At 43.0% G+C, this 26,780-nt stretch overlaps 1 protein-coding gene across 4 annotated transcripts; it reads right to left on the bottom strand.

Moving 5' to 3' along the window:
* Positions 1–26,591, bottom strand: SCNN1D (sodium channel epithelial 1 subunit delta). 4 transcript variants are annotated; one of them, XM_061351504.1, is made up of 14 exons: positions 26,468–26,591; positions 25,079–25,259; positions 8,831–9,162; positions 7,795–8,047; positions 6,398–6,591; positions 5,627–5,730; positions 5,071–5,234; positions 4,428–4,526; positions 3,717–3,834; positions 3,120–3,198; positions 2,725–2,782; positions 1,914–1,969; positions 1,570–1,645; positions 1–1,307 (listed from the first exon to the last, which is right to left on the bottom strand). In XM_061351504.1, the coding sequence occupies exons 3-14, from the start codon at positions 9,145–9,147 to the stop codon at positions 897–899; spliced, it is 1,929 nt and encodes a 642-aa protein (XP_061207488.1). In that variant the 5' UTR covers positions 9,148–9,162; positions 25,079–25,259; positions 26,468–26,591; the 3' UTR covers positions 1–896. The 4 variants fall into 4 exon arrangements, with proteins under 4 accessions (XP_061207488.1, XP_061207489.1, XP_061207490.1 ...); XM_061351505.1 differs by lacking the exons at positions 25,079–25,259; positions 26,468–26,591 and adding exons at positions 16,179–16,279; positions 16,706–18,232; XM_061351506.1 differs by lacking the exons at positions 25,079–25,259; positions 26,468–26,591 and adding an exon at positions 16,706–18,232.
* Positions 26,592–26,780: the final 189 nt, after the last annotated feature.

Here is a 26,780-nt window from a genome sequence, read left to right as displayed (position 1 = left end):
TCACAGTCTGTATCCAGAGCATTTTATTACTTACAAAAGCTACAAAACAAAGGGCAGTGGTTTCCTGTTAACTCTTGTTTTCCACAGCAAGCCACAAACAAGAGTGTAACAGTAAAATGCTCCTGTGCAAACAGCATCCAAAATAAACGTGTTCTTTATGTACACATAAGTTACTGTCAAATATTAACATTGAACCATCTCTATTTATACATGGGCTGCAACAAAAATGCAGCATTTTAATCTCCTCAATAAATCTGAAGCTTTGCCTGTGACACACAGAAGATTTCAGCCCTGTTTCTTCCCTTTCCTTACCTGCAGGATAGTAAAGTCTCATTTGAATTAATGTAAAAGCATCTCAGCAGCAGCATCCTGTGCGTTGTCCTCAAGACCCAGGTTAAGGACAGAGAGGTGTCTGGGAAGCAAAGCTGTGATCAGAGGCACCTCTTGTCATGACATGCTCTGTCATCCTGACTGACAGGAGCACACAGCCCTCAGCCTCCTCTGGAAATCCTTCCCTTTACAGCCAGGCTGACTTCTCCCTTTGAGTGCATGTGTGAAATGTAGATGGGCCTGTCTGAAGCCACAGGCTGGTTTCCTCACAAGGCTTTAGAAGTTTAAAAGCTATTCAAGGCTTTTATGAGGACACCACGACTGTCCCAGAGAGGAGAAGAACAGTTCTCCCCTCCCTGGATACTCATGAGGAACAAAAGAACATTGCATGATGCCTGAATCCAGGACACACGGATGGTTTAATAATGAACTGTAATAGCTGGAGGAGGATTGCCAAGCTCACAGTGTGGTGTTTAGTGCTCACAGAATGTTTCTGTTTGCAACCTTTCTGACAGCACCTGAGCAATATGGGAGTTCCAAGTCTCCCTGTGCACACAAACATACCCTTAGCTGTTCACTTCCACTCCCAAAGTGCTGTCTTTCATGTACCTAAACCCATTAAGCACCACATCTGAGCAAAGCTCTGGCATTTCCACCTTGCTGGAGAAGGGGTGAAGATGCAGATCTCCTCTGTCCATGGCAACAGCCACTGCACAAGGGTGAGGATGAGCAGAATCATCACCTTTTGCAGCTTCCTCTTGCACAACTCGATAGTTCTCTAGGGTCAAGCTCACGCTGGGGATAGCAGGAGTGTGAGCTACATTCATTGTCTTCCTTGACCTGAACCTTTGGTAGCAGAAGAGGAGAGACAAGACCAGTGTGTCTATGAGCAGCTCAAACATTTCAACTACAGACAACACTGAGGATCCAAACCAGAGGCTCCACTGGCTTCCCATGCTGGACAGAAGGAGATTCTCCTGTGGAAAGAACCAAAGGGTTGTGTTTATCAAACACAGCAGAGCTCTGGGGACACGGAATTACTGCAGGTCAGCAAGCTGCCTGCCATCTGGGGAGCAATTCTGTGGGATTGTGTAAAATGGGACATTTCCAAGTCTATTCCCTAAGAAGAATAATCCCATCCCATCTTGGGGGCTGTGAATAATCCCCCCTCCAACCCCACACAACCCACTTGTAACTGATGACAGGTAGCAATGTTTCAGCTGATGTAGTGCAACCTACTGTGAGTAAAGGAGACTCGTTCACAGACTGGTAGTTCAGTTGCTGGTAGAAGATTGTCACCTTGGCAATATCCTTCCTGTAGTGGAGGAAGGGAGCAGTTAGCAATGGTGGGATGTCCACAAGCCATTCACCTGGTGCAAGGGAAGTCTGGCATTCTCATCTCCCCACTCAGCCTTTCTTCCTGAGGGTGTTAAACATGAGCTTGGGAAAAGGTTACAGAAGTGATTGTCTCACAGTGCTGTGAGCAAAGATGGGGAATTCATTGGATAACCCTGTACATTCATCCATAGGGATGAAGAGTTAATCCACAGTTTTAAGAGGAGCACCTTCTCACAGTGACTGACCTGTTGCTGGTGGAGTTATATCCATTCTGATGCCTCAGAGCTTGGCGGACCCAGTCCTGCAGCAGAGTAGAGGTATGTTATTGGCAATCTGCCTTCTGAGTTTGGGTATGTTTAATGCTTTGTAAATGTAGATTTCATTAGCAATCAAATGGGCATTGCAAGTAATAACAAAGGATGTAATCGACTGGTTTATACATAGAGTGACAGCTATCAAATGGTAGCTGTATTTGCCACATCAGCAAGCAAAGACACACTGATAGCTTAGTTGTGTGGTATTCTGGTTCTTAAATTCTGCCCTTACTGGCAATGCCACCAAATCATTTCCTCTCTCCAAATGTATTGGTTGTATTTACATGTAATTATCACCTCTATCACATCAATTAATTACCCAGCCCTACAGCCTGAATACCCATTTAACATCAGAACATGAGAAATGGCAAGAGGCAATCTGCTGACTCACAGAGTTACCATCGTAGCCCTGCAGCACCTCGCAGGCAGTAATGAGTTGTTACACCACAACACCCACTGGAAGCAGAAAGTCATTAACACCAGTTTGTAGGTGGGAACCGAGGCAGTGAGGCGAATTGCTTAAGGTCACAAAGAAGTTTGGATTAGGACTGGAATTGAATGTACATCTTAGTCTGGCATCGCAGCTACAAGGTCCTTCCCTTGGGCACAGGGCTTGGACCACTTTGCTTTATTTGCCACTTCCACTGCTGTGGCCTGACTCACTGTTTGCACCCTGAATGTTCCGGCAAGCACAGTAAAGATAGCATCCCCTCTAAACACAGGAGTTGTCTGTATGGACTACCTGAGACTTCGCTGATGGCCATTTAGCTGTCCCAGCAGACACCTTGTACAGTGATTCCCTGATGAGATAAAAATGGAGACTGTGGTCACTGTGGCTCTTGGCATTTCAAAGTGAATACATGAAGAAGTTTAGCAATGGGGACTACTTGTTTAAATCAGAAGTTCTGAGAACTTTGGGAAAAGCTTCTAAATCAGCTTAGAACATAAACCCAAAGGATGCCTGAAAACTGCTCAGGAGGAAAACCAGAAGGGTTTCAAAATCCAGCATCAAACTGAAATCTCAGCTTCAGAAAGTGCCCATGGGTCCATAAGTTTCCCACTAAGTTTCCAACATCTCCCCTGGTGTGATTTTCCTCTGCAAGCTGGCATTTATTGCACTCTGCTTTTGTGACCTACCGGCAGGGCTTGGGGCACTGCTCAAAGCAGTTGAGGTGATGGTTTCGGAGCCTGTTGTACAGCTGGTAAAAGCAGTGACCTGGTGAAAGAAACGGAACACACTCAGACACTTCCTCAGGGAATGGAAGGCTACCAAAGCCTCTGCCCTCACCTTGGCCTTCCCAAGCACACAGCACTCTCTGAGAGACCTATTTTTGGCTCACTCTCACTTTGGAATGGCTCCAAATGGAACTAATTACATGTGTGCAGTGAGATCTGCTGAGGAGAGGCCAACCACCTAAACCAAGAGAAGTCTTTCAAAGCTTTGTCTTACAGCAGCACAGCCACCAATGCTGACAATACAAAAGAGCTTGACCTTATATTAATGGCCTTAATAAAAGGATGTTTGATAGCACTGAGATTTTTTATGCACTATATCCATGGTATTTCCACACACAAAGGGGTCTGCCATCTGGCTGGGTTCAGCGATGTGAAGCATTAGTCTGAGCAGGAAATAGGCACATAGTAGAAGGGCAGATCTATGGAGTCATGTAACCAGTGACCACTGCAGGAAGGTGTTCCTTCCACAAGGACAGGACAGCAGTCTGCTGCTCTTACCCCACGCAGGCTGCTTGTTGTAGTCACAGTACTCAGCACCAGGAGGCAGCGGGTAGTAGTAGTAGCCACAGCCGCATTTCCGAACCATTATGTGCTGAAAGCAGGAATGCAGACAAGCCTGGGAAATGGAGAAGGCATAAAAAATAGGATGAGCCAGAAACTCTCAAGTGCCTCAACCTCCAGCAGAAGCCTGCAGCTGACAGGAGACAACACACAGCTCTGTCAGGGCAAAAAGACAGCAGCCAGTACGGGAGTACGATGATGCAAAAGGTTTTCACTTTCCATTCCTTGTCTTTACCTCTGGGAACAGTACTGAGCTCGGTCAGAAATCTCTCCCATTTCATTATGGGAGTAACATCTCAGTTAAACAAACATGGAGAGCCAAGAGCAACTGCTTACACAAATAAAGACCTGATGGCCCAAGAATTTCCTAGCAGAGCGGTCCAGCTGCCTTGACTGGCTCGCTGCCTGATCTTTCCTGTGTTACAAGGAGGGAAGAGCCCTGGTGTCTAAGACTGAGTATCCTCCACACACATCCCAAGTTACAACACCCTGTTTGTGAGCTTCTTTTCAAAGGGGCATGAATCTCTCTGTTATCCCCAGCAGTGAACCTGCTGGTTTGTAAAAGCTCTTTGGAGAGTAAGGTAGGATTTGTTTGCTATTAATCCACTGTGAATAAGCTGGGGCCTCAGCCAGCAGCTCTGACAATACCTGCAGGGTGTAGGAGTTGTTGTACAGGAGTTTAACATCCACATCATTGCCATTAGTCGTGCATTTCCCATAATTGCCACCCAGGCGATTCACCTCATCCTGTGGACACAGAGAAGAGGCCTGAGTGATTAGGAGCTGTAATTGGACCTATCCATCACCATCTAATCTTAACTGGATGGAGCATCATACACAGGGCAGGAAATGTAGTAATAGACATGAGCAGCCGAGCTATACCTTGCTAATAAAACATACACAGTACCAGGGCAAAGGTAGGAGAGTGCACGTGGTAAATCACTACCCTTCAGGTGACAAGCAGTAACTCATCATGTCAAATAACTAAATCACTACTGAATGTTTGCTCTCATCCTGCTATACACATGCAGCCCCCTGTGTAGAGCTGGAATGAGATGCAAGAGGTGTAAGAGCCCCACAGGACCTTTGTACTGAGGACCAAAAGGCCCCTTTCACATTTGGAATCACTTTGGTTTACCCACTGGAACCTGAGCCCAGTGAAAAGGGGTTTGCATATATATACATATACATGTACACCTGCTACTACATGTACATGCACAGTCAAGAAGTGAAGCCAGGAGTCCCACAGGTGTGTAAGGAAACAATCAATGCTCCTGAGCAAGTGGCTAACCTGCTGAATGCCTATGGTAGTTGCAATGCCTGGTCTGATGTCAAAGCCTTCATGCTCCAGGAATGGTGTCTGATTGTGGTTGTGTATCATCACTTTCACACCTGCTACCGTAGACAAGAGTGGGATGTGATCCTTCTGCTCTGCTCTCAGGATAAGGGAAAGTCCTGTCAACCAGAGAAAGGGAAGCAGATAACAACTTATTCTGGGCCAAAATAGGAACCCCACTAAGTCTTGAATTCTCAGCACTGATGGAATTGCTGTTTTAACTCACAGAAAAGCCATTTTTTTTCTAGAGTCCCAGTAAGTGATCAGATAATAACTGCACCAGCTTATTCCAAAACTAGTAATATTCTGCTTGCTGTAAGTTAAGATATTGCTGATATGGTTATCATGTATATGTGGCTAGTGAAGCAAGCAAATAAGAGTACACCATTTGTGCCACCAGACTAGAAGAGGGGGCTGTATCTCAGTAAGTTGCGTATAGAAGGTGTACTTAAGCCATAGCCAAATTATATTAACTTTATCTTTTTTTCCCACCCTTTGCCAAATAACATACCGTAAGGAATTCCTGGTTTTGTAGCTGTCCAAAAAGAGTCTGTTCCCTTGCTGTTAAAAGTATAGCAGCTTCCAAAGACCGGGTGGTGAAAGTGAACATAGTCACTGAAATCAAGAGAGATGTTGATGGGTTTTAATTATGAGTGTAGCAGCACCTTTACTTCTATGTAGGATGTGTTTTGTGTATGTCTGTGTGTGTACAGCAGTGCCTATGGGAAAGAGTTGTTAACTCACTGGAGAGTACATAAAAGCATCAGAAACACTAAATGCACAAGAACTAAGAGTCAATTGCCTCCAGGAAAGACAAAAAAGGACCTTATCTCATAAAACGATCCACAACCACCTTTGGAGACCTTTTTCCTCTTTGCTGGAAGTGTTCAGAAACACTTAAATTTGCCTTCTGCTTATTCTGTGTCACAGATGAGTGCACTGGTGTATGTGGAAGATACATATGTGGAAGAGTTTCCCACAGTGGAGACCTTAGGCATGCAGGAAAAAGAAGGTACCTTTGCCATGGGTATGTGCAGCAGGCTCATGTCTTTGCCTCTAGGGACAAAAGGATGTCTAAAGGCCATCTGACCCTTTTGGGGTTCAATGAATTTCTAATTCTGAATTTCTGATCATGAAAGGCTGTTCTTTCTTTCTGTCAGCTGGATCTCCAACCAGGGCTAAGCCTGGCAGTAGGCCATGAGGTGAAGTGTAGGCTCAGTTTCATCTCTCAAATCCTTGAGACCTACTGAAAACACAACTAGAGCCTCAAGAAGTAACATACCTGGGTCTGCAGGGCTCCCCATCATACTGACAGGAGTAGACCATATCTTCTATTTGCTCCTCATGATCAGAAATGTTGATTATAACGGGTAGCTGGGACATGATATTCATGTAGTGAAACCTGTACCACTCAAGAATTGCATCCATCCCAGATGAATAGGTCTTGTAGAAGCAATTCCCACCTGTGGCATTGCACTGGAAGAAGAGAGGGGCCATTCAGTACAGCCAGGACATGACAGTCTGAGGGTAACAGAGATCAGGGGGTAAAGGCAATGCTGGATACAGGAAAAAGGGGAACCACTATTTTTTCATCAGAGATTGAAGTTTCTGATCATTTTAGTTATCACAGAATCACAGAATGGTTGAGGTTGGATGGGACCTCTGGACATCTTGTTACGTGGGAAGCACCTACTCTTCTCCAAGCTGAGTTAGGTGTGCTGCTTGATCTCAGTGAGAGGGAAAAGAGGACAGGGCTAGTGGAAATTCTCTATAGTCCATGAATCAAGAGCCAAGTCCTGAGACACTTTTTTGTTCTTACTCTTACTCAGAAAAGTGAACACCCCCAGATTCTGGGGGGTGACTTCAGGGTGAAAGACTTCAGGATGGGGTAAAATGATGATCATCAGGCAAAAATTGCCAGTCTTTCAACCCATGTCAAATCTCTCTCTGGCTTCTGCTCTTAGATCTATACTAACCCTGGTTTTGATATGAAGAATCCAAAGCATTTGTGCTCCTGTAAAGTCACAGATACACATTTACTGTATTCATCTTCTTGATTTTTTATTGCCATCTTTAGTTTTATCTACAACAGTTTTAGTGCCCCAGTACCACAACATTTAGACACTGAAGGGATCCTTGCATGTTGTTTCTCTGCCATTTCTTGGCTCACCAGCTCAGACAATGTGTTCTGTACACGTTTAGAAAGGGGTACAATGATTTTTCACTCATTGTTTTGAATGTACCTTGTGAGAGCTTTGTCAGGGCCCTGAGGTCACTGCTAGGCTTTAACAGCCCTGAGCAGCCTCACCTGGGGCCTCCAACCACACCCTCTGCCCATGGGCTCAGCTGCATATTTAAACTCAGCCCAGGGGCTTCACTTCTTCTTTGGGTTGGGGTCTAGAGCTGCTTTCCAGCCAAGCTGCTGTGCTCCTGCCTCACTGTGGACCCTCTTGATCCAGTGAATTAACTTCATAGCCTGATCTCAAGCCTGCCTCATGATCATGAACCTCCTGATGAGCTGGAGCTTGGCTGGCCTGGACATCATCTGTGGGCTTTCCCTGCTTGCTTGCTCACTCAGGTACTGTGGTCTCCCCTCTGTCTCCTGTCCTTTAGGAAGCATCCAGTTCTATCTGCTGTGTCTGTAGCCAAGTTAAAGTCTCAAAGAGGATATGAACTTACCAGCCTGAAGCCCACCCTGGAATGCTTCTTCCCTGACCTGTTACTGTGGCCAGGCATTCTTAAGAGTGAGAAGTTTTGGCTCAGCTTGAAGGTAGATCTGCTGAGGTTGCCTATGCTTGACAGGTCTTTTATGTGGATGTTTTTCTCATTCACGTGGAATAAGCTGGCTGATGTGTTGATGCCATAGAGAAAAGCAATGGATTTTTCTGCCATGCGATCCAGTTGAACCAGATGTTCACTGACCAGTTCAAATCTGCAAGGAACAGAAGTATTTGTGAATATCCACATTTCTATTACACAAAGGCATTCTATTTTATGTACCTTGTGTATTTTATGTATGTATGGAAGAGCTGATCTCTGCAGACCTCAGTGTCTGTGTGAGAACTCAGTAACTAGGGTACCTATGCTTAACATACATAACTCAAACTAGTAGTAGTAGCTGACTTTCCAGTTGCTGGATCCTGTACTGTAAACCTCAGAACTTGCAGCTGTGCAGCATCAGCAGCACAAACTGTTCTTCCTGTCAGCCAACTAGATAATTATTCTGAGGAAACTACATAATTCCTTTACTATGTCATTTGAAATGTCTTGATAAGTTGCTACTCTTGTGTGAGCCCTGTTTGACAAGCAGAGCCACACAGCCTTCTGTAGAAGTTCCTTCCTTAAAGCCGTTCTGTGGTATGAAAACCCAAGCAGAATCAGCTCTAGCATGCATCACTCCAGGGACTGGGAGTTTACTTAGGAATGAATGCACACAGTAGCCATGCTTTCATCAGAGCACAGAATCAGTTAGCAGCTTGAGCCAAGTCACAAGGTGAAGTTCCCTCTATCCTGACTCAGTGCGTGAAACAAACTGCTACAAGCTGTTGCACAATTCCCAACAAGATCTTATCCTAAAACCAGTTTGGAAGTAACAATAGTCCATTTCCACCTCTGAGAGGCAGAGAGGCTCTTCCAGGCTGCAGTCATCACCTTGCTAACCCTTCCTGAACCCTTGTGACTAAACACATGACTACAAGGGGGAAGCACAGGTTACCTGTATGGGTCCAGGTTGCAGATGGTTATAGCAGGGAACATCTTAGGCCCTGAATGCATTGACATGGTCAGGACAACAGGGTAGGCCCAGTACTGGCTGAACATGAGTGCAAACTGCCAATATAACATGCCAAAGCTGGCAAGAAAAAGTAGAGTCCAAAATGCTGTTTTCATCCTATTGCTGTCTGAGCATACGAGGCGAATGGTGCCATGGATTGTTGTGTTCTTACAGAAGAACTCAAACATATCCTTGAAGGAATCGTAAAACTCAATCAAGCCTTCTTTCTTCTCTTCTTCTCTTGCCACTTCCTGCTCCATCCTCTAAGTCTGTTTCTGTTCAAGGCAAAAAGAGAAGTATCTTGTTAGAGACCATGGCCAATGTATGGACTGTTTCAAACAGGGTGCCAATGAGTCTGGTGCTAGCAAAAGCTGAAAATAACTGTGAGCTGGGACACCAGGAAATAGTGCAAAGTTCAGATGTCCTGCACGGTGCTGCTGAAGTAACTCAAGGCAATCTATCACACTTAGGCTATGACTTCTCTGGTAGTATGGATACTCAAAGTTAGTGACTAATGCGGGAGCTGAGGAGTCTGCAGCCAAAGGGGTGTGTAGTTTTCTTTCTAAGAACACTAAGGATCAGTTTCTAACTCTGAAACACTGTCACTGGAACTAATGCATTATTATGAGTGTATTGCTAGAGGAACAAGCTGCCCTATAGCCTGAAACAAACCTGTCTCAACTAGCAATGTGGTTTCATCCCTATGGCAAGGAATCAGGATAAATCCAACTTTCAAGTGAATAAAAGGGAAAAATTAGAATCTGGGGTTAATGTCTGCTGCAGAATGGAGGTAAACAGGATTAATTTCTACCATCCCTGAAACAGAGCTGCTTCCAGGATGAAATACAGTAATATTCCACAGCTCTGATGAGCAGAATGAGGTATTTGGGAAAGGAAGGGAGGAAAAACAACATCTCAATTGAAAACATAAGAAGGGGTTAACCAAATTAGGATGTGCATAAAGCATTGCACATACTACTTAAACTAAAATGCTGTTGGGTTGTTTCTGAAGACCCTAGAAATAGTAATTGCTGCTATTAACAGAACTATTGCCACCTATATTTTATATGAATAGTTTCCTCCAGGAATCTAAAAATTATCTTTTATTTTACAGAAGAGAAAAGGGAACACAAACTGAAAACTACTCGAGAGTGCCGTAAGTGGAAATCAAAAATCCATCTCCATTGTCACAGTAAGTAGAACATCTATTGTGCTACCCTAGCTCATTTCAGGCTTCATGCTGATAAAAATGTGTTATTTATGCTCATGTATATTTTAGCCAGCACAGACTAAGGAAATGTTCCAAACCGATACTAAAACCTAAGGATGTTTGGACTAATGCTGACAGACTTCCACGTACTGAGCATGACATCAAGTCCTGCAATCGGTGAGTTCCCAACATTACAGCACCCTGTGAATCACTCTACCTATTATGCTATTAAGAGAAGTTTACTCAGTGCACTTTGGTACAATCTCGACTTGAAATGAAAATCTTACAAATACAGTATCACAGTTTGAAGCCAAGACAAGGACTGCAGGAATAACTAAAGAATTGCTGCAAGTGAGCTGTGTGAGAAGGAAATGAAAGCTCAGGTCCTTTATTGCATTACAGCCTTGAAGTGGTGCTGGTGGTGGCTTGGTCTGAGGTGCCAGTGAGGTTACCACAGCTGATACACAAAGCTGCAGTGTCTTCATCCTCAAGCAGACCTCTCCATTTTAAACCATGGCTTTATTTCAGAGGTTCTTGGAATAGGATACTTCATAGGAAATTGTATCTTAGCCTTACAAACTGCTAAAACAGTGTATTAATGTCAGTAAGGTTAGGAGTAACCCTTAAACAGTGACGAGCACTCCAAAAGCTATGTACTAGATTAGCTTTAAAACAGCCCACAGCATATTATCTGACAAGGAAACACAGATTATCATGAGCTGTTTTCCTCACAGACCATCATACATACCATATTAGTATTTTCAAAGGTATTGTTTAACAATAATACAAAGTTAACTCAAGGCATCTGCACCTCCTGGGTACTTTTAGAGTTAAACATGACACAATACTTCAGATTTTAGATGTACTTGCCATTAAACAAGGACAGGGAGCCAAAGCAAAATGAAATATTAAGAAACAGGGCATGAACAGTTAGAAGAAAAGATGTGTGATAAAGAATCAAAGTGGGAAAGGAGCATTTCCATGCTCTGCTACAAGGAAACGCAGACTACGCAGTACTCTGAACCACTGGTTACCCATTTTATCAACCAGATTTGCAGCTGAAGGCATAGAACTGAGGTTTCTTCAGACACAAGGGACTATCTGTGGCAAACTCCAGAAACAAATCCAACGTGGTCCAGTTACACATTATTCAGATTAAACTCGAATGCTAAATTGCATGTTCAACCTTTAACTTAGCTCTTTCTCATTTTAATGAGGTAAGAATACATTAAAATGAGCCTGCAGTGTATGTTAAGAAACTTATTGAATGAGTCCTTAAATATTAATGGTATTTAAAGATAGAAGTGAAAACTGTGTGAGACTAAAACAGGAAAATGGAATTTGTTGCTGTTGTATGAATCCTACTTGTCAGCCTTGCTCTAATGAGAAAAAGGTTTAGAGTTACCAAAAGTGAGTGCTAAATGAAATCTATCAAGCACACTTTCTCTATGTATAGCTTGGAATCTAAAAAAGCACCTCTATACCATGGTTTTCAGTGGCAATCCCCACTTTTCAGACACTCTGACTGGGCTTTTAAAGCTATGTTTAGTTAGTTCATACCATCTGAATCTGCATTCTCAAAATAACTAGCATGAAAAGCATATGATAATGATAATGCAAGAAACCCCAGAGGGAAGCTTCCAAAGCACACGTGCACATGCAGCGGAACACCCTCTCTCCACTGGTTTCCCAGATCAGCCTACCACTAATTTCTTTAACACAGCAATTGCAGTCAGCAACTTAAAGCACACAACAGTGACCAGTTGCCTGTCTTCTCTGTGGTAAATGCCTGGAGAGAGGCTGCGGGTTATAAGAAAGTCAGTGGAAGTTATAGAGCAGTGGCAAGCAAGTGTATGTTTATGTATTATCACAGCAGCTCAATGTTCAACACACACCAGACACTTAGACATGCATGTCATGTAGTCAAATATCTAACCATGTGTATATCTACATATCAAACATACACATATACAGAAATACAAAGTAGAGTAAAACCAGACTGAAGAAGACCCACTGTACCTTGGCAGAAACTCTATCTTTGAGTGTTTGAGTAGCCACTAAGCTCAGCCTCCAGCTTTGTCCTGAGCAGAAGACAAGTCTTGGTCCAAAGTGTGCAGGTTTCCTTCCCTAACTGGAGATACCCTGGGAGATCTCCAGCCTATATGGATTGTATCGATGACATCAAAAGGGGCAGGACTCAAACAGATCATGGAAATTATTCAAAGCATGATCCAGAGAATAATAGGAAGTGAATGAACTGGACAAACAAGTTAACATGAAGGCGATGCTAGAGTTAAAGTTGGTTTGAGTGGTGGTGATGTGTTCTTTATTTAATGGCCAGAACAGCTTTTTAGCCATAATTCTTACAGATACAATCATAATTTCTACAAATATATAGGGGAGTAACCACGGATCCTATAAGGTTCTTTCAGCTCTGAATTTTCCCATAAGGAACTAGCTTTCTGTCTTTCCATGGTTTCCGGAGGTTTGCATGCTCACCAGTAATTGAAGCCATTAAGGTTTCCACAGGTGTGCTTGAGGAATTACATACCTCTGTAATCTGAAATGATCAGCTACTCAGGCTAAGGCACACGTGGCAATGGATTTCTTCCTGCTTCTCCAAGAATATTGCTCATCTGTAGTGGGCTATTCCATCCCTATTAAATTCTTAATGCTGTTCTTCTCTTCAGATGTTGAGACCTGACTAGACTAAATCAACTATGAAATCAGAGCATCCTGGTTTTGTAATGCTGCTTATTTAAGGCTTGCAAAAGGCTGCATAAGTAATGCAGAAGTAGATTCGGAATTCTGGGGCTGCAGAGACACAAGCACCTAGGACTGCTTGCACAATTACTACTGACACTGGCCCAGTTGGAAAACAGCTCCCCACTGGTTTTGCAAGAGGCTTTGTTATATGAAAATATGAATACTTTGGATATGGATAATGTTTAGAGTTCCAGATCAGCCCAGAGCTTTATGAGATTGGCTGGAACCAGATTTGCTATTACCTTGGAAGGGTGAAGCACTGTCATTTGCAGAGACAACTGAAACTGCCTATTAAACTGAATCCAAAAAGAAGGGGGAAAGAAGAAATATCAGGGGAAACATGCTCTTCTGACTTTGATCTAAATCCTGCTCACATCTTTAGCGATTGCTTTGTGCTGTGTTCTGCTTTAGAAAAACAGAACCTGTAGAACACGTGTCTCCCATTTTAAAATGATTAATCTAAATGATGACCCTATTAAACAGCTTCTAGTAATATGGTTTACACCTCTTTCGTATTAAAAGGGAATGCCATAAAACATGTGGAAAAGGGTTTAAATATTCCAAAAGCCAGTGTTTGGGGGTATAAAAATTCAACTTTTGCTTAAAAATATAATCCAACTGGCTCCTGAAAGAACAGCTACGGCAGAGCCACTTGTCACTGGCTGATGAAGAGGTTAAATTCTTGTTAAAGAACTCAAAAGACTGAAACCCAAATTCTGTCATGTCCATTTACTTGTCCCCCACCCTTCTTCCTCACTTCATTTGATATTGTGCAATAGAAAATCGCAACAATAAACCCTTGACAATGAAATTATTGCACAATGAACATACACAAGACAAAGTCTGTTGCTTCATTATGGCTGCAGGCCTCAGTGTAGAGATTCTCTGGCAACACATCAGAACAATACCTTCTGAGCCAGCCATGAATTTTTCCTGCAGGAAATGGAGAAGAACTGGATATGCAGACACCGCTGTCCCTCAAGCAAGATACCATTTCTGTTTGCACTTGCTCATTTGTCATCGTGTATCCTCAACTGGGAGGAGAGGGGAAGAGAGCTCTTTCACTGGTTAAAAAGTAAGTTGGTCTTTCCTTCAAAATACAGAGATTATGGAGGTAACACTCATGAGAGAGTCCTTTAGAGCTGCAAAAAGGCTATGTTAGCATTGCTCTGCAATGGGGCAGAAAATGTTTGTTAATGCTCATAGTACCGTAGTGAAGGGAAGGGGTAAGTATACTGCAGGCACCATAGGGCAGCAGCAAATGTCAGTGGTTGAATACACCCTCTGGATGTGCTACACTTGACACACTGTAAGTCTTCAAGCCCCTTTCCCTGAATTACAGTTTCTTCCCCAATTGATATTAATTTGATATTAATGGAATTGCATCCCATTTAGGTGATAAAAACCATACAAAATAAGGGAATTCTGATAGTTTGCTTTTAAGCTGTCATATATTGAAGGAACTGTCCAAATTCCACTCTTCCCTCTTGCTCTACACTAGCCTTGATTACTGTGCATACTCATCATGGGTGGTGATGCAGTTCTTGCCTATCTGACAGACTGCTGAAACAAATGAGAATCAGATTGTAAAAACATGCCACTAAATATGTCCTTGTTTTAACATTAGCACCAGCTCAGAGTAACAGAAGAGAGGTACAAAGAGTATCGTGCAGGCAGAGAGGAGACTTCAGCTACTTTATGTGGGCAAGAAGAGCTAGTGAATTAATGCTCCTCATGGAATGGACTCAGGCACTTACGAAAATCTACCACAATCATTTAGCCTTGAGTACTTCCTTACAGCTAGTGCACACGAAGAGTTTTGCTCTTTATAGATCCAATCGCTCATAACACTGACTTTGGTTGCTTATTAGACACTAAGCAGATGAGCAGCATAGGGAAAGTTCAGCATGGAGAACATCCAGTGTACCTGCCCCTTCCTACATTTGCTGTTGCTCCAGGCTTGAGATCAGAGATTAACCTGGAGGAGCTTAGTGATGATCTCTGGCTGGTCCCTCTTGCTGCTACTGGCTACTCCTCCAGAGCTCAGATATTCATGTCTTGTCCAATATCATTTTAAATGTCCAAAGCAAGAGGTGCCACTATGGCACACTCCACTCTCACATCTCACTTCTTGTGAGAACACTGCATTGCAGTGTGATGAGCCTGACCAGACAGAAGAGTGCTTTTGTCTTGCACAGGAATGAGAGGACACTAGCTACTCATTCACGAAGACTTTCCCAGTTGGCTGAAAATCACTTGCACTGAGAGACCTAAAACAAGCTAGCAAACTGAAAGGACACATCAAAATCCCCCCTACTTCCAGCAGCTTTCCCTGCTGCCATTCCACACTGTGAACTTTACTGTAATTTGCTGTTACAAGCCACACCAGTTATGAACTTTCTCCCTTGTTACATCTGTTTCATACTGTTATGCACTCTCATACTTCAGAGTTTCACTACTTTCCATTATCCCTCAACTTGTCTTCCAGAGATTCCCCACTTTTCAGCATGTTGTTCTTCAGTCTGTGAGCTGAGAAAAGCAGCCTTTAGCATCCCTTCTGCTAGCAGTGGCAGGGACATGGAGCAGATCCTGCATTCTCCTGCCTTCAGGAGGCTTTGTAGATCTACAGTTTAAACTTGATTTTTAGCAAATCTTGCTTTACTCACGTCACTTCTTCCTGCATGAATGGTGGTTTATCCCCTGGAATGCTCCAGGTTGCTCTGTCAAACCATCTTCCCACATTTGCTCTCGTTACACAGGATGGAGCATACCAACCCAGCTTTCCTCTCGCTGAAATCAGCGTGACTTGTCTCCTCTGGCTTTGTGGAAACTCCCTCACGGTGCTTTCTTCATGGCCACTGGATAAGCCAGTCTACTACTCCTCCCACTCAAAGGCTGACAACCTTCTGTGGGCAACTAGGGAATAAGGAAACTCCCAGTGCCTCCTTTTTTGCACTTGGTTGGCTGTGCTGTGTATGGACTTGAACTGGCACGCATCAGGCTCTGCCTCCTGAGCTCTTTCCTAGTTCTTACAAGCCAGAACCACTTTGTCATCATTTCAAAGTAGAATATGAAATTGTTCCTGTGCTGTCCTTCTGGAGAAAGGAGCAGTACTCAGAGGTATTATGGACGTGCTGACAACTTGTTCGGTTGTTCGGTCCTATGCAAGAGGCAGAACAAAGCAGTCCCTGCCCTGGAGAACTTCCAAACATTGTTTAATGTCTACTTTTGATCCTGCTCTAAATGGTCCTGAACTGACTCTGATTTTTCAGGTGTTTTCCTCATCTCTGGAATCTGCATTGAAGCTCTGCTCACCAAAAGTTCTTCTGAGAATCCCATCATTCATTGCTTTGCTTGTGTGATGCTCTGAGCCATGGCTGAGGAGATCTCTATCTTGAAACCACAGTGAGCTATGCCTGCAGAAATAGGATAGCATCGGTGTACCTTGGTGTCCCTTTTGCACTGCTCTGCATCTAGCCAAAGCAGCTCTGAGTGCTGCAAAGGCTGCCAAACCTGCTCAAGGATGTAGGTAACACCGCTTAACTTGTGCTGAGCTCTTAGTGCTCTGGTTTTATCACCAGCAGTGCCTGGGTTGGCAAGGCTAAAGCTAGCTGGCACATCCTTACAAAACCCAGAAATCCCAGCACTGAGCACATGCATGCTCTGCTAGTCACCAGCCATTTAAACATTCCTTAATTACACCCCTTGCTCCGAAAAGGCCCCACATAACCCCTGCTTTTCATTAAGCCTCCACCAGAGGCGCAGAGGGTTAAAACTGCAGCCTCAGTAGTAAAATCCTGCTTGCTTCCAGTATGACCAAGCATTCATTTCTACTCACTCACCTTTCTGAGTAAGACGTCTGTAGCTGCTCCTGTCATGCTCTGGGATAACACCTGCCTTCTTGTTTCTCTTCCTGTTCTCTGTTCTTGTTTCTTTAGTCACAAGTCTTCATAGATAATGTTCCACTTGTTCAGACCTGTCAACCCCTCAGCCAATTCCAGAGATTCACAGGATGGTGAAATCCTGCTCGCTAGTGGTTTTTTCTTAATCCTACTCCAGCTCAGTACCTGTAGGAATGCTGATGCAATTAGGACTGGCAGAGGCTGGAGAACATCAGTAAAAGCTTCTTGTACTGTGGACATGTAAAACAGAGCCATCCTGGAATCACAGATACCATAACTCCGTCACAAATGAAGCCCAAACCTCCCCAAGCAGTTGTTCAAGCTCCTGGAGAAAGTGGCAGATGGTACTTCTGGCTCCTGTCTTCTGGCAGTAGACAAGAAGATCTTCCCTGGTGATCCCTACTCCTCTTGGTACCCAGGAAAGAAGGAGAGCAGTGCACTGTTTAGGATCAATTCACTCGTGATAATCAATCCAGTAGCTTTAGGCTTTCCTATTGGGAACTAGCAAAGATGTCAACAAGAGGAAGAGGTACTACAGTATGGCAACTAGGAAGGAGGGGAATGAAGAAACCGGGAACAAACTGCGCAAGGGCAAAACAGTCATTAGCGAATCAGTAACTGAAACCAGCTATTACATAAGTGGCTGTGTCAGTGTCATACCTCTTCAGATGGAGGAATTTTGGGTTAAATTCAGGTGTAATACTACATTTTCCATCAGCAACCTCTGAAGGATTCCTTCACCTTCTTGCAGAACAGCTCTGTCCATGCCTGAGTGGGTAATTGCAGTCATAGCCTTGATGCCCCAGCAGCAAATATACTCCATATAAATACAGCTCTATACCAGTGCTGAAAACTTTACAAAGCAGATTAATGATGCTCTGAATGCAGGTAAAGCCTCAGGGAAGCAGCATGGCTGAAGAGAAGACCTGGCTTTAGGAAAGAGATAGTTTTGTAACCTCTAAATGCTGCTGAAGGCGATCCAAACCGCTAGGCCGATGTAAGGATTCCATTGATGACTTACTTTTGATTCATTCAAACTTGCAGAAGATGATCTGGGAGACCCATGAACGTCCCTGTGCTCTGGGTCCATTTGTTCTGATGCTTGGGGTGTGCTCATTCACACGGAAAGCACTGTACTTAGCCAGCACTTAGCCAAAAATTTGCTATTAATCACTTGTTTTTCAGTGTGTTTTTCATGGCCAGGAAAGCTTTATGAGCCAATCCAAGAGTTAAAACGCTGCCATGTGAGTTCCAGGACCCGTACCTCACTATGAGTAATGTGCAGTGAATAGTCCATCTGAAGAGCACAAATATTCCTGGTTTGACCTGCCTGTTCAGAAACCCTCCACAGAAATCCCCAAACAAGCCCCAAAAGCCAGATCAAGAATGGTCTGCAACCAAAAGGAGGTAAACTGGCCTAGTGATGTTTTCTAACTGAATTTATCCCATAGGCACCAGATAAAACCCAAGTAGAGGCAAAAGTCTACAAAAAGGTCATTTTTATTGATTCAAACTCCTCACGACTGTTGAAGGTTTGATTCTAACTCTTCACAACTGTTTGTTCAAAGTCTACACCCTTTTTGCTGGAGGGTCCCCTGCTTTGCCAACGTTTTGTCCAGTCTCTAGCACATTTAAAGCAACCTAAACCCGACCTAACTAAACTGAAAAACAAACTCAAGATGATGATATTCAATGTTCCTTATCCATCAGGACAGTGAAAGCAATGGCAATAAATTCAAAACTCCACCTGTAGACAAGGGCAGAGTCTGCCACACAGAAATACCCATTTGAAAGCCTTAAACTCTTGAACTTTTCTCTGCTCTGCAATCTTGGCCAAATCTTCCTGCCTGCCTCTCTCTGTTGCCTCATCCCTGCAATGGCCATAATGACACTTTGCAGCATTGTTGAGAGGGTTAATTGGTGTTTGTATTAAGCTTTGGTGATGTAAGCTGCCATGTAAGCATGAGGATGACTACTGCTTTGATACTACTTGCTAATTGCGACAGGATGGGCTGTAGTCATGCTATAGTATTTAAAAACATGTTTTTAAGAGATATTCCTAGATCTCATCTGCTGTTTTAAGATGATCAGTGCTTACTCCTGTATTAGACAATCAGGTGACAGAATTCCTTGTGCATTTAACAAGTTATTTGTGTTAGAATTAACTTCCCACACAGTGCAAGGGGTGCTGCCTATACCAGATCCCATGTTTTGGCCTTTAGCTTTCAGCCTCATCAAATGAGCTCCTTGCAATGCCTCTTGCTTAACATAACAGGCTTTCTTCTCACTTCAAGGATAAGATCTTGAGATTATTTTCACTATTTAGATGTCTATAGATCAAGAACACCTGTAATTTGCATTTGCCATGCTGGCCATTGAATATGCCTCCAAATAGATGTGAATATGCATCATGAGGGCCTATATCCTTCGCCTGATATTGTTTCTGCAAGTTCTCTCTCCTCTTTGAGAGAATGCATTCCCTCCTCAGACAAAGACTGACGGTTACTACAATGCAAGTAAGGCATGCTGCATTAGCTAATTTTGAAAAGTGCCTTAGGAAAAAATACCCTATTTTTCCTCATTATCCTGCCATTGTGACTGGAATCTGCCAGCAGGTTTTCACAGCAAACATCAACTTGCTATTCTATTCCATTCAAAACCTGAACACTGACTTTGACTTGAACTCTGCTCAAGACATTCCCTGTTTCCCTGTGCCCTGCTTTGCCACTGCAGCTAGGTTAGTTTGTTAAAACAATACTGTATTCTACACACACCTGTGTACTAAGACTAAGCACGACAGTGGAGTTACAAAGAGGGTAAGACTGGGGGGGTTTGCTATTGGGCTGAACATATGCAGATTACCTTTGATCTGTCACAGACTTCAGAACATGCCCTGAGCACCCCTCAGGAGAAGACTTCTAGGACACATTGTCATGAATATTCAGTGTAAATTATGAGATGGAACATCACTCTGTTATTCTGGGTGCCACAAGAAATAATGCTGCCTTGCTCTTTCTGATAATCTGTCTGACATACATTTATTATTAAGCTGCCCAGAGACTATGCTGGCAGACCTCAATTCTAAACGTTATTTGTACCAATAGTTCTCAAAGGCTTCCCTTCTTCAAAGACGTGTCTTTCTGCAGGGCTAGGGTATCTCTAAAAGCTTGCATCAATAAGTGAACTATTTATCTACCTGAACCGAGGAGAATCTGGCTGTGAAAGACTGCGTGTGCTTCTACACTGTCTGCTCCAACCATTCTGGTGGCATTGAGTGCTTGCCCATTTCTCTTCATGGCCATAAGCAGATCAGAAGGTGGAGTGGAAGAGTAAGGATTTAAAGCTTGGGCTAAGTTTAGCAGGTACTGTCTTGTTTAATAAGTTCTATAAAGGAAATGTTTTATCATTGAAAACACTCATCAGCTCAGCCAGGATCTTTCTGTAGGACTAAATTAGTATTTTAAATGAGAAAAACTAGGTTGTCACAAAAACTTGCTACAGAATTGCAAATGATCTCTGTGCAGAATGATTATCAGTGGAGATTACTTGGCTTTAAAGGAAGTTCAGCAGCAATGAAACCGCAGCCATTATAATGGCTTTTGAAGGCAGACATCTGTCTTGCAGGGTAATAGCTTAATAATATTCTAATATAGGCATGCTGTACTTTGGATATAAAGAGCAATGTAATCACACAAATGTCAAATACTAAAGAGAAGCATGCAGAAGCAGTGAAAGGCTCTGAGAGAAAGTGATGAACAGCAAGGAGAAACCGGCATGTCATGCTATTTGTCTTTGCATCTTAAGGTGATGTCATTAGAAGGTCACTTATGGCCACTGATGGCTGTGTACCAATTATCATTTGAGAAACACAGGATGGAGAGGTAAATGGGAACTTGATCCTGGGGATGGAGCTCCTTACCTAGTACACTTGGGATAAAGGAGGAAGAGGACTGACCTTTTCTCTTTCTGACTCAGAAACATGTCAGAATCATTTTCTAGTAGATAGTAATACTATCTCCTTGTCCATCATTGTAAAGCAGGTCACACCTGACCTTAACCAGGCAGGAGAGGAAATCAAAGACAGAGAAAAGCTCTTGTTTCAGCAAGTTTATCAGGGATTTATTAGTGCTTAGGTTAAATTGCCTGCCATTGTATTTGGGTCACCTAAGGCTGTCTGCCTGCCTGCTGTCTCTCCAACTCAGACAGCAGAAAAAGTAATAAATCACAAGAAGTATGATGCCTGGAAATATTAATCTGGCCTGCAAATGAACAACATTGATTGTTATCATAAGAGCAGTGATTATGGAAACCCAAGATTATGATTCACGCTTGGCCCTTGCTGATGAGAAACCTTTGGTCCAGAGAGCTCAAGGTAGGTGACACTCACCAAATGATTAAGTGTGTGTGCTTCCAGTAAAGCTGTATAAATATTACCTTTATATTATACAAGAAAAAGAATTGAATGATGGAACGATGAAATGATTTCCTCATGATCAACAATGAATCAGTGAGACTCAGGAGCCATCACAGCCCTTCTCTGTAACTCAAGATAATCACTACGTTGAGGCAATTTATGAACCAGTTATCAGTTTCCATTAAAAGAAAGGATGAAGATCAGTTTCCCAGGGAATCAAAGGGTTTGGGGAATTCTGCAAAATCATCTAGTTCTACTAGATAATAATGTATTATACTTCTGTAACACTATGAAGCAAACAGCACTATAGAGACAAAACAGTCACTGGAGGAAAGTTACTCTGCAAGAGCCAGTGTGGCAGTTGAAGCAATAAACCCACTCGGAAAGGCAAAGTACCAAACCCAAGAAAAACAATTAAACACACAATACCTCTAAAATTGCTTTTGGGCCAAAGATGTGGAGCCAACTTAGCAGCACTTGAAGAGAAAACCAAACCAAACCCTCCTATGTTGTTTCATTCATCAATGAAGTGGAATGACTTTGAGATGGGAAAGCAACAAGATGTTCTAATGCAAATGACCTTGCTCATGGTTTAGACCTGGAAGTGATGCATCTCATATGCACTTGAAATTGGAAGAGAATTCAGGAAGGCAGGATATAATTACTTGAACTAAACCTGGCTAGGACATTAGCACTAATGTTCTGTACCCTAATAAAAAGATCTCTGAAGGATTATTGGTCAAGGATATCTCCTGGTTTCAATGCAATCTCAGACAGTGGAAAGCATGTGATCAGTGAGTGCTCTATTACAGACGTGGCCCTGGGACAGTGATTTATTGTTTCAGTGTCACTGTTCTCATCTGCACACTAGTAATTACAATTGCAGCACATTCAGTGATGGAGTCTCACCAGATTGAACAACAAATATCCTTCTGCCTTTAATAAGGTTCAGGTTTCCAAATTTCTTTTGGTAAAAAAAGAGAAAACCCAAACTCATCAAAGCTTTGCATTGCCCCAGAATGAACAAATACACTTTAAAAGTTAAATACAGCTCAGCAATATTTATTAATGCTTAGACACAAAACCAAAGTCCTAACTAAGGCCTTTCAGGGAACAGTGTCCAGAGCACACATTTTACATAGGCTAAAGGAAGAAGGCCTTCACCAGTATCACTGAGCTCCTTACAACTGTCTTTGGCAAACACTGACAACAGCCTTGCCAATAAATTGTACTCCCTTGCTCAATAAGAGAAGATGTCACTGCACCTTCCTGAGCTAAATCACCTGTTACTCACAGGATGAATCTTCAAGGTGATGGTTCAGTGCTACTTCTTCCTTAACAGCATCCTAAAGATTCAGTCTTTCTTTCCCCATGGCTTTACAGAGCTTCAGCCCCATGCCTGACTTACTTCCAGCCCATCCAGATCATGGTTGCCACAGTCCCCTTTGCTCTGAGACCCTTGAGTAATTTTTCACCCACTTGTTCTCCTCTTCCATCCAAACTTTTTGCTCCTCTGTCCAAATCCATCCTCAATTTACTGTGCTTGGCAATGGTCGCTCACTTGGGAGAGAACACATTATAACTGACTGATCTTCCAATCCCACAGGCTATAGAGACTGAAAAATACAGTAAAGGGCCTAATGGGTAGTTCTCTGTATTCAAGGCAGAAGTAAAGATTCCTGGTTTATTTTCACTACTTAAGATGAGACCTATCTTGGTTATCTGAAGCAGCAATGGGTTCAGTGGTCAACCTATGAGTCAGCTAAAGAAACAAACCTACCAACTGAATACATATGAGACGAGATCCTCTACTGATCCCACTGTAACATGGCTGTCGGTAATGGGATTTGAGGAAATTGCTTCCCCAAGGATATATCAAATGTCTTTCTGAGATATAAGAGCTTTCCCTTTCACCAGCATCCTCAGTTCTGAGCAGCCTTGAGGCTGCCCTTCAAAGCATTCTGAGTCCTTCTGGACAATCTAAGCAGAGAAGCTGAGTAGCCACAGCTTGCCACATTTACTGGACAAGATTACGTTTGAGTACATGTGAACACTAATTACCCCTCACACCGTTCCTCAGGGTGCGTTTTCTTTCTCAATTTATTTCTTCATCCACCAAGGTCAGCCTCAAAATACTCATTTGACTGCATGTGGGGAGCAGTGCATGAAGCACCACTTTCATTGGGTGGAGAAAATGAAGCAAAGGACTTACCCAAAGGCACTCACAAATGGAACAAATTCCAATTCCTGTTATTTGTATCTGTCCTGAAAACCTGAAATGCTTTTCTTATGACTGAAGGAAGATTTTCTGCAGTGTGAAAGTCAGACAGCTCTGTGGTTTAAAATAACACGAAAGGTCTGGTCACAAGCAAATAAAGATGTTTTCATGCCATGATCCTGCTGAGGAGCTCATAACAAGTTAAAGAGCAACTCCAATCTTCATGAGATAGCAAACTGTCTCACTTGTCTCCGTCTTGGAGTTATTCACCTTCCAGTTTAGCAGCATGCACTTATCTACTTGATGCACTTAATGACTGCAGAATGTAAATCTGGAATTTCTACTGACTTCCCAAGCTCAGGTTTAAAATATGCCTCAGAGACGTGAGAGCAGTCCACCAAAGATACTTTACAGAGAGGAAATTCTCTGGTGTTATTCATTCACATCTTGGAAAACAACTGGGAAGAAAGACACTACCCTGAGAGAGGTCTCATTCTACGCTATCATCAGTGTTGAGAATAACATACCAGAGAGATGAATGGAATGTGAATGACAACACACTTATGTATGAAATACTGTGGGGTTGGGGAACATTAGAGAGAATGACAGAGGTGTAAATATGAGCTCTGGAATCCCTTCAGCATTTGGGGGCCTTTATTACAGTCTCCAGGTTTGCATGTTTCTCACAGTTCTAGACTTGGATGACTCAGTAGGAATTCCAGTGTAATCACACAAAAAAAGCCCCAAAATGGTGTAGCACAGAGAAAAAAACATGTAGTTATCCTCAGGTATAAAACTAGGTATGGATTACACTGCATGAGTTGCCATGGGGAAGTTATTAGGTGAAATACACGTAGGCTAAAACAGCATTCTAATAATACCTTGTATTCATACAGTGCTTTAAATCTTTAAGTCTAATAGTGATTTATAATAAGGAATTCCTTCTGTTCTGCAATACCTTCAAGCATTTGTAAACTGTGAGCTCAGATCAGATATAAGGATGAGTGAGTGTAAGAGATTAACATAAAACCGACGTATGAAAGATCCTGTTATTGTGATTGAGACTGAGATAATAACGAGAAATATTAAGACATCTTATAAGAAACTACCATGAGATTAAATTGCTTACACCCCTCAATAACTGAAACTATTTCTGTTTGGTTTGTTTCTCCCTTGACAGTTTGAGATTGGCTTTTTTTCCCCCTAAAATCTCTATCATTTTCCTACTTCTGGAAAAATAATGCTTGTCCAGATCTGAAGCTTAAGTAACAAAACTTCTTCCATCTCTCCGTGGGGCTCTGTAAGTCCAAACATCATTTCAGTTTGTTGTACAACTGCAGCTCTCCCTGGGGTCTAACATAACAGTCACTTTACATCAACAACCCTGCCTCAGTGCTCAGGACACAAAAGAAAACTCCATAGTTCCACTAAAACTGCACAGACACACTTGAGATATTGTGAGGACACAAGATTTTGCAATCCTCAGTTTGTCGAAACAAAGTGAAATTTAAAACTTATAGATGGTTTCAGGTTTGAGTTTTGCCCAAAGGTACTGACATCACAGCCAATGTTTTTCCTCCCCTGTCTTGCTGTTGATTAACCCATGACAAGCAGAGCCTGTGCTGCTCTGACAACTAAGAGCTTAAAACTTATGTGGGCTACCACTGCCCTCTATTGGTACCTGTGTAGGGGAGCTCCAGCACAGAGCAGACCCATGGCCACTGCTGGAGGTGATCTCATGGATGACGCCTCTTTTGGAACAGTAAGAAAAATTCTGGCCTTTATTGCAGTCCTGTGGTCCCGTCTGAGTCTGTAGCAAACTCTCTGGCCAACTCATTTTCTTTTCTGCCTTTTTGTTTCACCTGAGCAATAAAAGAAGATTATCAGCAAAGCAACAGCGGTGTGCTTCTCTTAGACAAGCACCTATGCTGATAGTTAATGAACACAGGACAGTGGCTTTCTCTATACCTGGAGTGGTGAACGCAGATCATAGGATCCCAGACTGGTTTGTGTTGGAAGGGACCTTAAAGCTCCTCCAGCTCCAACCCATTGCCACGGGCAGGGACCCCTTCCACTGGAGCAGCTTGCTCCAAGCCCCTGTGTCCAACCTGGCCTTGAGCACTGCCAGGGATGGGGAAGCCACAGCTTCTCCGAGCACCCTGTGCCAGTGTTTCCCAGGGAAGAACTTCCTATTAATATCTAAATCTCCCCTCTGTCAGTTTAAAGCCATTCCCCTGGTCCTATCATTACACCCCCTTGTGATACATGTTTATAGATGTATATAGCAAATTTCAAAACTCCCTAAAGAAAAGCACGGGAAGGGAGTGAGCAAAGAATTTCTCTCCGCTGGGATACAATTCAGGGTATAGGTGACAAGCAAAGTACCAGAACAGTAAATGTTAACCAGCAATTGGTTATTTCTCTGTGTTCTGAAATGGAATTTTTAACTGGGTGGTGACTTGTGTGTGTGAATAAGCACAAGCGATTTGAGTCAGTCTCACGCTGGACTGGAGACCAGCATAACCCTGACAGAAAAGGCTGTGTGGGAGCCTTAGAATAAGGACCATCGTGACTGGTGTCACTAAATCCTGTCTTGCCCAAAGCAGCGTGATTTTAGCGTTAACATCCAACACGCTCATTGTGCCAGGAATGGTATTGAGGCCAGATGGAATCTTCTGCTTTGACAGAACACTCCCCAATACCCATGCTGTTGAAATGCTGACTCTTTCAAGCAGAGGCATCTCCCATCACCCCCTAAGGGAAGGGGCTGTGTGCAATTGCACCAGACACTGAGCTGAGGAGCTATGACAGAGAACTCCATGTTCACTTCCATGCAGCAAGGCTTGAAAGGCATAATCCAGACGGTGTGGATATGCACTTATAGGAAGAGTGAACAGCCACTACATCTACATCTCCCTGTTACATCAGGCCTCCTAATTATATTTAGGAGATGGGGACTGTTAATTATAATGAGGAAATATGAGAGGCTAACTTGCTTTGTTCTTTAATATTAGTGAAGCAAATAAAGGAATACAATACAAAATGATTTGCTGTATTTTTATGGACCTACCAGTGGAATCCTGAGGCAAAAACCACCTCCTGCATACTGAATGTCTGAAAAGGAGCTTGTATTTATCCATTTTACGAAAAAATGGGAATTTGAAGAACAGATTCAAGAGACTTATAACAAAAAACCCCGTGCAGAGCAAAACGTGTTTCAGGGAAGTCAGAAACAAGACAACCCCACGAACATATCAAAGTTGTAACAGTTGAACGGTGATGCCAAATCACACCGGCGTTCCGACACCGCTCCTTCTTCCCTCCCGGCTGACTTCCAGCCTGGACAGCGCTGCCATTAGCACACGCTGGGCTGGGTTCCTCCT

The sequence above is a fragment of the Neopsephotus bourkii genome, unplaced genomic scaffold, assembly GCF_033783945.1.
Source record: "Neopsephotus bourkii isolate Nb327-2 ecotype Australia unplaced genomic scaffold, CSIRO-AGI_Nbou_v1 NB_593, whole genome shotgun sequence".
Taxonomy (NCBI): Eukaryota; Metazoa; Chordata; class Aves; order Psittaciformes; family Psittacidae; genus Neopsephotus; species Neopsephotus bourkii.
Note: the sequence above shows the minus strand (reverse complement) of the source record. Positions and strands in the feature narration are given on the sequence as shown.